The sequence below is a fragment of the Amblyomma americanum genome, chromosome 5 (assembly GCF_052857255.1).
Source record: "Amblyomma americanum isolate KBUSLIRL-KWMA chromosome 5, ASM5285725v1, whole genome shotgun sequence".
Taxonomy (NCBI): Eukaryota; Metazoa; Arthropoda; class Arachnida; order Ixodida; family Ixodidae; genus Amblyomma; species Amblyomma americanum.
The window spans coordinates 25,322,552-25,335,096 of NC_135501.1; the positions used below are offsets into that span (position 1 = coordinate 25,322,552).

Here is a 12,545-nt window from a genome sequence, read left to right on the forward strand (position 1 = left end):
CGCGAAAGGCTTTAAATGCTCGTGTCTAGAGAGCCTCCTAGAACATGGCATGGCCAGCTCACTGAATTCATCAGCGACCTCTATTTTTGCGATCCGCCTGTCGACAAGACCAGCAAGGAGATCGCAGCATGGATCGCGCTTCGCCTCTATCAGCGGTAGTGTAACTTCGCTCGTTCCAGGGCATGGGGTGAATCCCCCGTCGTCACTGCTCTGGTTCCCCTCATCTAGAGCCAAGCTCATTGCGGCGTTGAACGAGTCTGAGTTTTCCGGCTCTGAACAACCTCGCCTACCCAGCTGCTGTGGTGCTGGCTTCTCCAACGCGGCTTTGAAGGTTGTGCATGCTGTTGGCACGCACACGCCAATTTCTCCCAACGCTGTCTGTCCTACCGGCGCTTCTACTGGCAACATTTCACACTGGGCAACCCTTCCGGCAAGGCAGTCCGTGCCGCTGCGTTCCTCAGCGCCATTAGACTCACTAACCACATGCCCGGCTATCTCGCAACACTCGGTCTGCACAGTATGACCACTGTTCGAATTTTGCCCAGGCACGTTCGTATAACTCACCTCCACCCTGGGAATCAAGGGCGGTTGGTATGGGTAAACACCCGTGTTTAACTGCACAATGTCTGGCTCCTCGACGCTAACGACAGCTCCGCTGTTTGCAGGAACCCGTGATTCCTCTTGTCTGTTCTCAATAGGAACGGACTGAACTACGCTGCTGCTGTCCTCTTTATTCGACTCATCTATCAGCATTTGATCAGCGTCCTTGGCGATGATACAGCACGGCTGGGCGTGTGCCGGCTCCTGCAATACACGCGCTGCTCTCCGCGAGCGTTGCTCCTCTGCAATCCTTTTCTTTGTCTGCCGTAGCTTCTCTTCGGCTATCGCTAGCTGACGCTTGAGGTCTCGAATAATGGCGTCACCTCTCTCCTTTTCTATGGCTCGCTCGGCCTCTGACATTTGCACTCGCTCATGGCCATACCCATAATCACAGTCATATTCACTCTGCCAACTGACTGTAGCCATTGTGGCTTATTTTGTTCTAACCTTACGGCTCAAGCACTCCCGAGGCAAGTAAAGTGAGAATGGGGAAACTCACTCCATTGTCGGGCTGTCGGTCATGGCACTTGCTTCGTGGCAGCAGCAGGTCACGTCCTGAGGCGCAGAAGTGCGGCCGGAACCTGTAGCTTGAAGCAAGCCCTTCACGTCCTCCCGGCCTTCAAAGTCGCCAGCCGCGGGTGCCGCAGAAGTCGCCAGCCGCAGGCGCTCTGTCGGTCCGCTTCCTCGCTGTCAGCGCTGACGTGCACAGCCTTGACTCCGAGGCCGCGCGCAAGGGTATCGCCTCACTTGGACCTTGGTCCCCGGGGCTTCTCACCAAGATTTTGTGCCCGTCAACCTTCCGGAAGGTACTGCCTCCAACCGCTCTGCAGGAAGCCGCTCAGACGATCCTGGTCACGGCACCAGTTAAACTTCCCTCTTGCTGCCCTCCTACCGAAGCGAACGGCAGTTAGCAGCAAGAAAGAGTACTTCAGGTCTTCGTCCGGCGACACGTTGCCGGTTGCGGCAGCAGTTCCAACTTCTCAAAGCAAAACTTATTTATTAAAGACGGCACTGACATAAAAAGACAGGTGAGTAAAAGGCAGTTTAAAAAAAGGCTGTTTAAAAAAGGCTGTTAAAAACGGCCGAGCTTGAGACTCGGCGCGCTCGTCCCAAGTCGTCGTTTCCCGCGGGTTTTAACCCCTTCGATAATTGGGCGGAGCTTGAGTAATCTAGCTCTCGCCCAATTTGGACCAATAGCAAAGCAATTGCATCGTATGTACTAGTGGGCGGAGCCCAGGGCCCGCCCCAGGCATGATCGCTCCTGGTAGCAGGTGCGGGGGGGGGGGGGGGGGGGGCATTGTCCCCGTGGGCTGTCGCGAGCCCAGTGGAATGTGCAGCTCTCACCCTAAGCGGGCGTCACGCCTCGACGTACATTCCTCGATTCCCCCTCGGGCATGACCGCTCCTGGTAACAGGTGCGGGGGGGGGGGGGGGGTCCATCGGCCCTGTGGGCTTCCACTTAACACCCCCATTTAGCTGGAAATGAAAAACCCGTACAAACGCTGCCTTGTGCATTTTTGTTTTTGCGAAAACGTCACCAGCATATCCTTTTTTTTCTTATCACTCAGTAAGTACCCTTGGAGGCGCGGTTCAAAGAAAACGGATTCCTGCGCCTGTTTTAATGCGCGTAACACTCATTCTGTAAACTTTAACGAAAATCTAAGGCTGAACATATTACTCCTCACAGCAGCCAGGAGCGATGAGAAATTTATAGAGGCCATAGAAATACGATCGCGAATACAGCCTTGTGGTTTATTGTTATAACGTATAATAACTCAGGTTATAACCATCAAGGAAAAAAATCAGGGCGCCTTACGCGCACGCTCTATTCACCACTATAAAGCTGCGATGCCCAAGACTCGCTATGTCCACAAAAATAAAACGCTGGGGTTACACTGTTCTTGGACCTAGTTTATCGAGCGCAAGCTCTGATGCCAATGCCAAGTGGCACGTAGGTCACGTTTGGTCGATTGCGCCTGATCAGTTGTTTGTAAGCTTCCGCTCTCTTGTAAGAAAGTTTACATAGGCCAAACCGGCCGTTGCATTATTATTCGCTTGCGGGAACAGCTGAATTCACTCTCGGATTCAAGTTATGCCCCATCTGAAGGATCACTGCCGTGAGTGCGGAAAACAGGAAAAGAAAAAGAAAAATGCCGCCCCTTGGTCACCAAAACAAAGATTTTGTTTCGCAGCAGAGATAAAACAACCAGGGAAATAATGGAGGCGTATTTCATTCGAAAAAGACAAGCACAGTGTGTTAGCCAGCCTTCCTTGTTTCTGGTTGATAAGGATGTTTCGTTCTTAGATAATTAATGAACTGAGAGCAAGCAAGGGGGGGGGGGGGAGGAGGCTCGTTGTTGATGAGAGCGTACCTTGCGGCTGACAAGTGTGTAGCGATGCAACCATTGAAAGTGACAGCGCAATTGCTATGTTACTGAGAGGTCACGTGTTTTTTGGGTGTAAAATGTACGTTATTCTAAAAAAAATTAATTGCGAGTCAGCGCTTGTCCTGTCTTCTCGTCTCTCGTCTGTTCGCGCTTTTCCACCCACCATGAGCTTAAGCTCTGTTGTTCCTGGTTTAGCAGCCTGTCTGGCGCGGCTTCGTCCTCGGTGACAAGCGAGACTGCCTCTCCGACGAGCCACATAAGCCAGATGGTCGGATTAGGCCTGACGCTTACGCCTAAGCGAGGGCATAGACGGCCCAGCCACTGGCGCAGCCATTGGCTGCGGCAGCGGGATTTAGGTTCCAGCGCCGCGGAGTAGCTGCTCAGGCGGCGGAGCGGGTCACGTCAGAGCGCGACGTCATCAACACACCCCTGCTCCGAGCCGGCTGAAGGCCGTCGGCCGCAGACGAACGACTTTGGAAGACATGGTGCAGTAAAGCTTGCGCTCTATAATCCGAGCTCCGGCTTCCTCCAGCATGCGAAAGGCCATGTTGGTCTGTGCGCGCTACCGTGCCCGCTGACCGGAAGTTCCAAGAGGTGGTGACATGAGAAACAGATTGACTGGTCAGTGCGCCCGAAAAGCAGAGTACCTTGACTGCGACCAAAGCGGCTAATACTATTACGGTAAAGCGGGCATTTCTTTTTACGGAAGCACTAAAATAAATTGCCTGCTTAGGGTGTTTTTTGCTGTGCGCCTTCAGTCCAGTGTTTTAGGCGTGCATAGTGCAGTTATCCTCTTTATCTTTTTCTTGTTCGACCACAAATGTCGTCTAATCGATCCACTGCCGTGTGAGAACCTCTACTCTTCTCTACATTATCGCGTTACTACTGTGAGTGTGTGCTGTGCAATTCTGGCAAAGCTATGGAGAGTTTGCAAATTTTTTTTTCTTGTTGCTTGAAGTTTGTCTGAATGGTTGGTACTCGTTGGGCAGTATTCGGCCCCTCCGATTAACATTTATTATGACGCATCCCCCTCTAGATTCCGGTTTCTTGCCCCATAAAGTCTGCAAGTGTTCTTAAGACAGTAAAATAAACCAAACGGTATTTGTAGAGAATGCAGCTTTAGTGTTTCGTTTGCGGTCATGTACTTTCAGCCATTCCCACTGAGCGCAGTCGCAAGATAAATGAGCACTCTGCGACTTTGTTCCATTTCTCGCGCAGCCCCAGAGGACCAGAAACACGACAATGAGTTTTAAATGAACAGCTACATCAGTACGCAGTAAAATACACGGTTCTTTTAAAGAATGCTAGAAATCCTACTTAGGAAGTCATTCCACCGCAAGCATTAGTTTGCTGGCCTTTTCTTCACCTTTATCGCAGTACTTGGTATACACTGCGTGCGTACCAGCAATTCGGTACTTTTGTTAATGCCCTGTCGTTGAGTAATTCTCCAGAGAAACTTCTGGACACTTTGCAGTGAATAATTACAGCACCTACAAAGAAAAGAGGTCCATTTCCCCTGAAAACTGGGAGGTTGGTGACTGTCTGTGCTGCCCTGTACGGCTGTTGTCTTTGCTGCTTTCCATAACACTTCCGGCGGGATCACGCAAAACCCTGCTCACGCGGTTTCTTGTGCAACCGAAATTGGGGTCGACACAGCAACGTCAGTACAATAGACCGCGCAGGCAACTACCACTGTGCCATACACCGGTGCCGACCTCGCACAGCTTGCAGTCCTTCAGAGAACGCGGGCAAACACGGTAACCGGCTTGTGAAAAGCAATGACAAACGTTCCAAGCGTGAGCAACGGCAAGTAAGGAAAAACCAAAGGTGCCCTGAAAGTATGGAAATGCGTTTACAGGCAGCCCTGAAGACTGTCGGAAATTAAAGATGCGAGTGGATAACAGCGACTCGCTGCTTATGACGCCAGTGCCACTTTTCAACAGCAGTTTGAATAACTCTACAAGAAAAATAGCGTCTCAAAAAGTACGAAGCAAGTCGACGGATGCAGTAATATTTTTTTTTCTTTCTTTTTTCAAATAAGCCTACTGTTGTTAGTACAGGATCCTTCCTGTCTACTTGGATCGTTCGTCATTTCTGGGCTGCTTTTGCTAAAGAGTCATGTGTGAACCACCTCAACTTCCCGCTTTACTACATTGTCATGTAGCGTGCACTCAGGAAAGAAAGAATTTCATCGGGGCCAGGCTACAGTCGGCAACTTCAAAGAATAAATTAATCAGGCGGGCACTAGTGGCGCTGAGAGCTGTCCTTTCAAGGTACGCTAATAAAGATGGCAAAAGCTAGATGCAAATATTACTCGTGCTCCATCTCGATGAGGGCGATTTCTCCTTGCACGCAGGTGACGCAGTGAGCAACGTTTTACGCTCCTTCTGAATTGGTGGACATGCTTTACTGCGCATGCGATAGACATCCCGTGCCCCCTGAAAACCTCGATGATCTCCCAGCAGGACAAAAGGGTCGCTCCCTAGCGGTGCGACAGTATCCGCTCCGCAAACTGTGCACATTCCTTCATCCTCCACATCACCGCGTCCTTTTGGGTGCATTGATGCAGAACGATCAGCTGCGAGAATGCATTCGCTGTTCTAGCGGGCGTCCTTCCAACACACGGGAGGCAAGCTGCGCACCACCTACCTCCAGCACTTTCTGCAAATGAAAAGAGAGAAAAAATAAAAAGACAACACAAAGGCACTCACACTCGGTTAAGAGCGCAGAACTTTAATTCATAACAGCGACGACTATTATCCCCGCATCTATACATCTCCTGCAGCTTCTGCTTGATTTATCTTGTTTATATGTTAATTGCACTGCGTGAAATGCGTCTACAGAGCAAAAACGAACTCCCGACGTCTTCCTCTTATGTTTTTGGACAGGACTGAGCATATTCAAATGATGTTTAAAATAGCTATCTTGTCCTTCCATTACAGCTTCCCGAGTCACAATTATACCGCCGGTGACATATCTTGACTGTTGCACTCGAAACCTAATATCGTGGAAGCCAACAAGCAAAATAGAATGCGATAAGGATGGCAGATGAGTGAGGCGGACATTTATTACAGGTCTTGGCACACAAAGTCACATGGCAAATCTCAACAAGCGCTTCAAAATGTGAGTGGCCGCGACCTAAATTTTCTGAAGAGACATTTTCGCAGTACGATAAGAAAAAAAGAACTTCTGCTTCACTATAATATTTTTAGCAAAGTGCGTTCAGAGCTAACCGCGATCACAAAAATATTTTTGCTTGTGTTTCCGCGCGAGCACCCAAGGCCTCTGCCCACTTCCGCATCCCACGAGCTCACCTCCTGCAGTGTGTGCATGCCACGCAGGCTGTCTTCGAGGTCACTGCAGCGCTCCTGCAGCCGTCGCTCGCGGTCGTTCGGTTCGCGAGCCAACGCGACTGCCTGGATGGGGAAAGCACGATGCGAAAGGCATTAGCATTAAAGGCAGAGCCAGAAAACACCGGCTTTCAACAGCCTGAAAGAATGTTGGAGAAGAAAAGGAGCGGAAACAAAGGACAGGACGTAGGGCAGAGAGTGTGCAGCACGACTGGTAACTAGCAACTAATATTTAATTAGAAAAGAAAAGTTTGCAGTAACAGTGCGCGTTTGTGCGTTGTTGCACCGCGTTTTATTCTAATCAACTCCATTTGGTAGTTGCCACTCGTTTACTCTACGCTTCTCAGCCATAAGTCCTGTTGTGGTTCTTTTTGTGCTTCGAAATTTCAGACGAGCTGGCCTGAAACTTCATTCTCTTGATGCTAAAAGCAGCGTCTGGCAAAGACAGCCCTTGGAGCTTTCACCAAAACACGTTTCAAATTAAGCGTTGTCGCTAAAAATAGGTGGCTAGTGCAGTTTAGACTCCAAACAGTCAAGCTTCATCCTGAAATAAAACTCGACTTCACATTATGGCTAAAATAAAGTAAATGACGCCAACCTTAGTGCTTCCGATCGAAGCACAACCTGACACTAGTTTACCTCATGTATATAGAACCTGGAGTTAAGATCCCCGTACAGATGGCAGCAAAAGAAAGTTTGGTTTATAATTTTTTCATCCATTCTTTATTTATTTGCAGAATTTCTTTCAAAATATAAGCCATTTGCTGAACCCATCACCATTGGCTATTACAGGGTCCGTTGATGACATATGATTCAAATTCTAACACAGCAGAGGAGGAATGTAATGAATAAATAGAAAAAATATTCTTTTGTACTGTGTTTTAGGTCAGAAAGCGACTCAGGTTATTAGGGACGCCGTAGTGAAGGGTTCCAGAAATTCAGACCACCTGGGGATCTTTAACATGCACTGACATCGTACAGTACACAGGCCTCTAGAATTTCCCCTCCATCGAAATTCGGCTGCCACAGCCGGGATCAAACCCGTGTCCTTCGGGTCAGCAGACGCAGCGAAACATGTATCGTTGAGGACGAGGAGGAGGAAAATCTTTTATTAGAAAACTCTTCTATGCTCGTCTTCTGAAGTGGAGCTCTCAGTCAGGGCTCAATGTGCCACCTTAATCCTGCAGGCCCGCCAGAGCAGCTGTGGCTGGTCTTCCGGGGTTGTGCAGGTCAGCACGGTCTCAAGAAGGGCTCAAGTACATGGCCCCATTTCCCATTGCTATTTTCTTGGGACGCTCGATGAGCCAGCCATGGTTGGACGGGTCCATGCTTGACAGAGCTTCTGTGCTCCTTGGTTTCCGTGACCTTTGGCTTCCGTTATGTATGTCATAACAAGCCCCACTTCTCCCTTACCTTGTCTTCTTTTCTTGCTATAGTTTGACAACTTGAGGTGTGAAACCATTGCACATTCACTCGAAGTGACGAATGCATGCTTAGTTTTCCCTCGTAATGCTTTTATTGATTTCAAATGTTTTGGTCAGGAAGTGCTGACTACTGAAAATTTACTGGGATCAAAATTTTTGAGTAGGCGCCTTACAAAAATGAGAAACTCAGCGGGCGATAGGTATTGTCTCCAAACTGCGACTCTCAGTGTTGACGGGTCAATAGCCAAGCGGGATGTTACGTCACTGTAGATTGCAAACTGAGCCAAGGGAGCGTTTAGAAGCTATTTGAAAGATCACGCTCATATCTGCGCTCGCGTTTACGGCTTCAACAGTTGTGTTCTCTTGCAGCAGTAAAGCGGCCACGCTGAAAGTGAAATATTGGAGGGTCTTTTACACACCAACTTGCTGAAGCAAAAACAGGGACGCAGCTCTTTATTCGAAAAGCTGCGAATTATGCCAGCGTTTCAATTTTCTGACTTGCTACTCTGCGCGTGGTAGTCATTCGTGGAGGGAAAGATGAAATGAAAGGGGTCTAGGAAATGGGATGTCAAAGTTCAGTGCATAGAAAATGCGCAGTGAGAGTGCTGAAAGGAAGGATTAGAGTTTGTCTAGAAGATCAGTGTCATGTAATTAATCAAATAAAAAGTTCATATCGTGTCTTTGTTGCTTTTGGCAGGCCAAAGATCCTAATATACAGTCGAGTAATATAGAAACTTGAGTTATTGATTCCCTGAGTTGTTCACAATGTCACCGCAGCGGTTGCCTAGTGGGTACACAATCCGCCTCGCATGTGGGAGGTGCGGGGCTCGATCCCCAGTGCCGCCGGGTACCCAGCAGCGATACAATGGGTGCAAGCTTACTCCTGCCTGGTGCTCGACCTCTTTAGAATGAAATTCTTGGAAATTGGATCTCTGACCCCACCTAGTGCAATGAAAACTGCCTTGTCCATTGCGCTCTTTCCCCAAAGCAGCCCTTGTGCCATAAAAACATCTTCATCGTCAGTTTTTTATAATGTGCACAATCCTCATTCTACTCTGGGTATTCTAACAAAATTTGCGCGACTGCTTCAATAAGCCGCAGTTGTCGCAAAACAGACTGTGCGCTTGACTTAAACAGAACTGCAACGTGGTCGTAATTGCAGGGTTTGAACGAATTCGGTGATATAGAGCTTCCAGATGGCGAGGATGTCTGGTTGGCTGTCTTGATCTGATTTGTGGGTCGATGCAGTGCAGAATATGGTGATGATGTATCGGCAAGTTCACCAACCGGCAGCTTTTCTTCGTGAGCGCTTTTTTTTAGCTAGTTGAGAGGCCTCAGAGCGCCTGAACAAAATCAACTTGTAATTCTGCTGTGATGACCTCTGCGGGCTGCTTCATCCGCTTTTTCGTTTGCTGCGATCCCACAGTAACTTGGAATCCAGTGAAATATGATAGAGTGGCCTGCTCCAATACCTTGTTGGCGTATGTAGCTAATGTCGAAAGAAACTGGCTGGTGATTATGCTCTTCAATAGGCCGGACAGAGATCACCGTGCAGCTTTTGAATCCTTGTACACAACACAACGGCAATTGATTGGGCGCGAGACATAGCGGACAGCTTCTTTGCGCCCGTGGAGCTATGCTGCCGTGGACGAAGCTTTTCGCTATAGGCGTTAGGAAAATGTTTGGCCTATCGAGAGCAGAAAAACAAAAGAGGTTAAGACCCCTGTGAAGTCGTACAATCTGTGAAGATGTGGATGTGTGCAGAGTGAATCTGAGCGAAGAAAGTCAGAACTGCTTCCACTCGCGCCACTTGTGGCATTTGTCTCATCGTGTTTACACCTGGAATGCGCTGGTTTATCTCCAGGGCGGAGAGGTTGCAGGCAGGAAGTTCTTTGCCTGAGTAATATTGTCACGGTCCAAGGAGAACTGTGCAGGTACGCATAGGAGAAAACCCAAGAATGAGGTTGGTCCCTTTGTATTGTTGTTTGTGGTGCCTCAAAAGCGATGGACCTTTAATCCCAGAACCAGGTCTCGCCCGAGCGCGCCTTTCGAGCCAACCGCCGCTTCGTCGTCGTGTCAACCAAGCGCGCAGGCCACGTGGTGCTAGACACGTGGCCTTATTCCCCCGCGAAAGAGGAGCGGCTCGTTGCGAAAAAAGCTATGCACAAGGGCAGAAAGAAACAAAAAGAATAGGAGTGAGGTGCACCATACAATCCATGCTTGTCTGGAGGCGGGGAAAGTGAAGACTGCACTTAGGTTAAGGGGATAAGGTAGCGAAATACAGAGTAAAAGCACCGCTCCGTCAAGTGAAATGTGCGGATTTAAAAGAAAGCTGAAGCACTTTTCGAAAAAATTAGTTTCCTGCGGCATTTTCTAGTTTTTAGCCCGCTGAAAAGAGATATCTCATTCAAAAAAGTGGAAATGAACGCAATATGCTGTTTTTTGGAAGAAATGCTGTTTTTTGGAAGCCCCCATCGCCTCAGGGCGCCCATCGAACGCCGCTGATGGCCGCGATTGGCCAGGACCTGTCTGATCCACGGGGATCTGCGGCCAGCACCGACGGTGTTGCTGCGCAGCGCGTTGCTCCAGCTGGCTTAAGAAGTACGTTTAGGAAATTATGTATAATTCAAGCAGTTTTTTATAGTTCGGACTCTAACCATACATGCTCCAGCCATCAGCGCCTCCAGTAAACTGCGGAACCAATGAAGCCGCGGAATGCGTCGGCAGCTGAAGTCAAGTCGCGACATTCTCACGTGTTGGAAATCTCTATTTGTTTTGATTCATGGGCGTTTTTCGTACCAAAGGGAGTAAGGCTATGGACGCCGTAGCGAAGGGCTCCGCAAATTTCAACCACCTGGGGTCCTTTAACGTGCTCTTACAACGAACAGTACACGGGCCTGACGAAGTTCGCCTTCAAGGAAATTCTACCGCAACAGCCGGGATCGAGCCCGCGTCTTTCGGATCAGCAGACGAGTGCCATGACCACTCAGCCACAACGGCGCTCGAGAGATACGTATGTTTTGCGTAGGTGCATGCACATGCCTACCTTTTGTGTAGGTGCACCTGCAAATGGCAATAAAGAACAACGAAATGGCGTCGTAACGTTGTGAACAGCTTCAGCCTAAAATTCTGTCCACCAACTTCTTGTAACGCCTTTAAACACGATCGAATTCAGATCACGTGCTTGCTGACACGAGTCGCGCAAGGTAGAGCACTTGTTTGTTCATTTATTTATAGTAACGTGCCTAATTACACCCACTGGCAAAATTTAACTGAAAAAGATTGCCAAACTGGATGAGTTGGAGTGGGTTCACCGCTGTATACAGCAGCGCGATGAGACGAGACGACGGAGGAAGCTCTCGTGTGCGCTATTCCTTCTGTCGGATGTTTGGGCTACGGTTAAACCACGAATCTTCTGCAGTTATCCCCGTACTTTGTTTATAAAGCGAAAGATTTACTGGCCGCGAACTTGCGATTTCGCCGTGGCGGTGCTCCGAGGAGGCACATGACACCGCATTGCGCGCCTCGCCGCGAATCTGAACCGGTCTGGCAGGGCCGGCGACGGCTGGCGTACTCGGCGCGAAATGAGACATTTTCCAAGTCTCCGCCAGTGTGGTCAGAGTACGCCGAAGCCGCCGAACGCGTCGGCGGTCAAGCGCAGTTGGAGTATAGAGGGTCAAGCTTTGTAAGACGTGACGTCGCCGTGCAGCGCGCGCGCGCGCGTTACGCCGAAGTATAAACGCGCCATAACAGAGCCTGCGCTTAACCGCTAACCAACGTATTCGGTGGCGGCATCTATGGGAGCCTCTGAAATCCCCCGCACACTCGCTGAATAAAAAAAAAAACCCTCGACGAGGCTCGGAATGGAACCAGGGCCTTTTGAGTTTGAGGCGGAGACGCTACCACTCCGCTACGACGGCTCAAGCTTTAACTGTGAATAACGGCGCATCTAGCGAATGCAGTCTTACGATGCAGAACGCGCCGCGGTTTTGCTACGTATATCATGGCCTAACAGAGCTAGGCCGTCAGCAATTTTTTTCGCATGTTGAAAACGCTTTTGAACAATATTTATGGCTGCGTTTCGGAGCTAGCATTGCTGCTCATCAAAAATAGTGTGCGGCGTGATATAGTTGCTGATCTTGCGTATCCAGATAACCAGCAGAAATACTTGTGTCAGGTATACGCGTACCGCAGTTCCTCAACTTTGCCGTTATGACTCAAGGACAAATTTACATGAAACTTGTCGGCATTGGCGACCGTCAGCCATGGCCAAGCGCTCATGAATGCAAATGTTTGCATTCCTCAAATATACTAGTTTGATATAATAGGTTTGTTCTTCAATTAGGCGCAGATGCATGTGCTGCCCACTGGTGAAAGATTGAGAGAATTGCTTGCGCTGCCATGAGGTGCAAGAAATAAGGAAAAAGCATAAAGGCACACAGTGCGTAACAAGATCGAAAGAGTTCAAGACTGTGTCCCTCACTAAGGCAGTGCTGGAAGTGGCTAACGAGAACAGAAAACTGGGCGAGTTGGAATCGATTCATCTTTAAGCAGCGCGAAACACAGGACGTAGGTGAAGAAACACTTGACGACACGAGCGCTGTGCTGAACTTTTATTTCTAGAAGGGTTAGTTATATAGGCACCAAAAGTACCAACCGAAAAACGCAAAAATCAAAATCATAAAATTATCGCTCGTGTCGTCTCGTGTTTCTTTCACTACGTCGTGTGTTTCGCGCTGCTTAAAGATGGAAGTGGCTCTAGCTCAGCATGGATGTGAACCAGCT

General features: G+C 49.0%; 1 protein-coding gene across 1 annotated transcript in view; it reads right to left on the bottom strand.

The window, feature by feature from the left end:
* LOC144132340 (uncharacterized) overlaps positions 1-12,545 on the bottom strand; it is a 243,571-nt gene that overhangs the window by 3,112 nt on the left and 227,914 nt on the right. Inside the window, exons 41-42 of the mRNA XM_077664664.1 lie at positions 6,301-6,402; positions 5,636-5,647 (exon numbers count right to left, since the gene is read on the bottom strand). Coding sequence (XP_077520790.1) covers positions 5,636-5,647; positions 6,301-6,402 — 114 coding nt within the window. The remainder of the gene's footprint in view (positions 1-5,635; positions 5,648-6,300; positions 6,403-12,545) is intronic.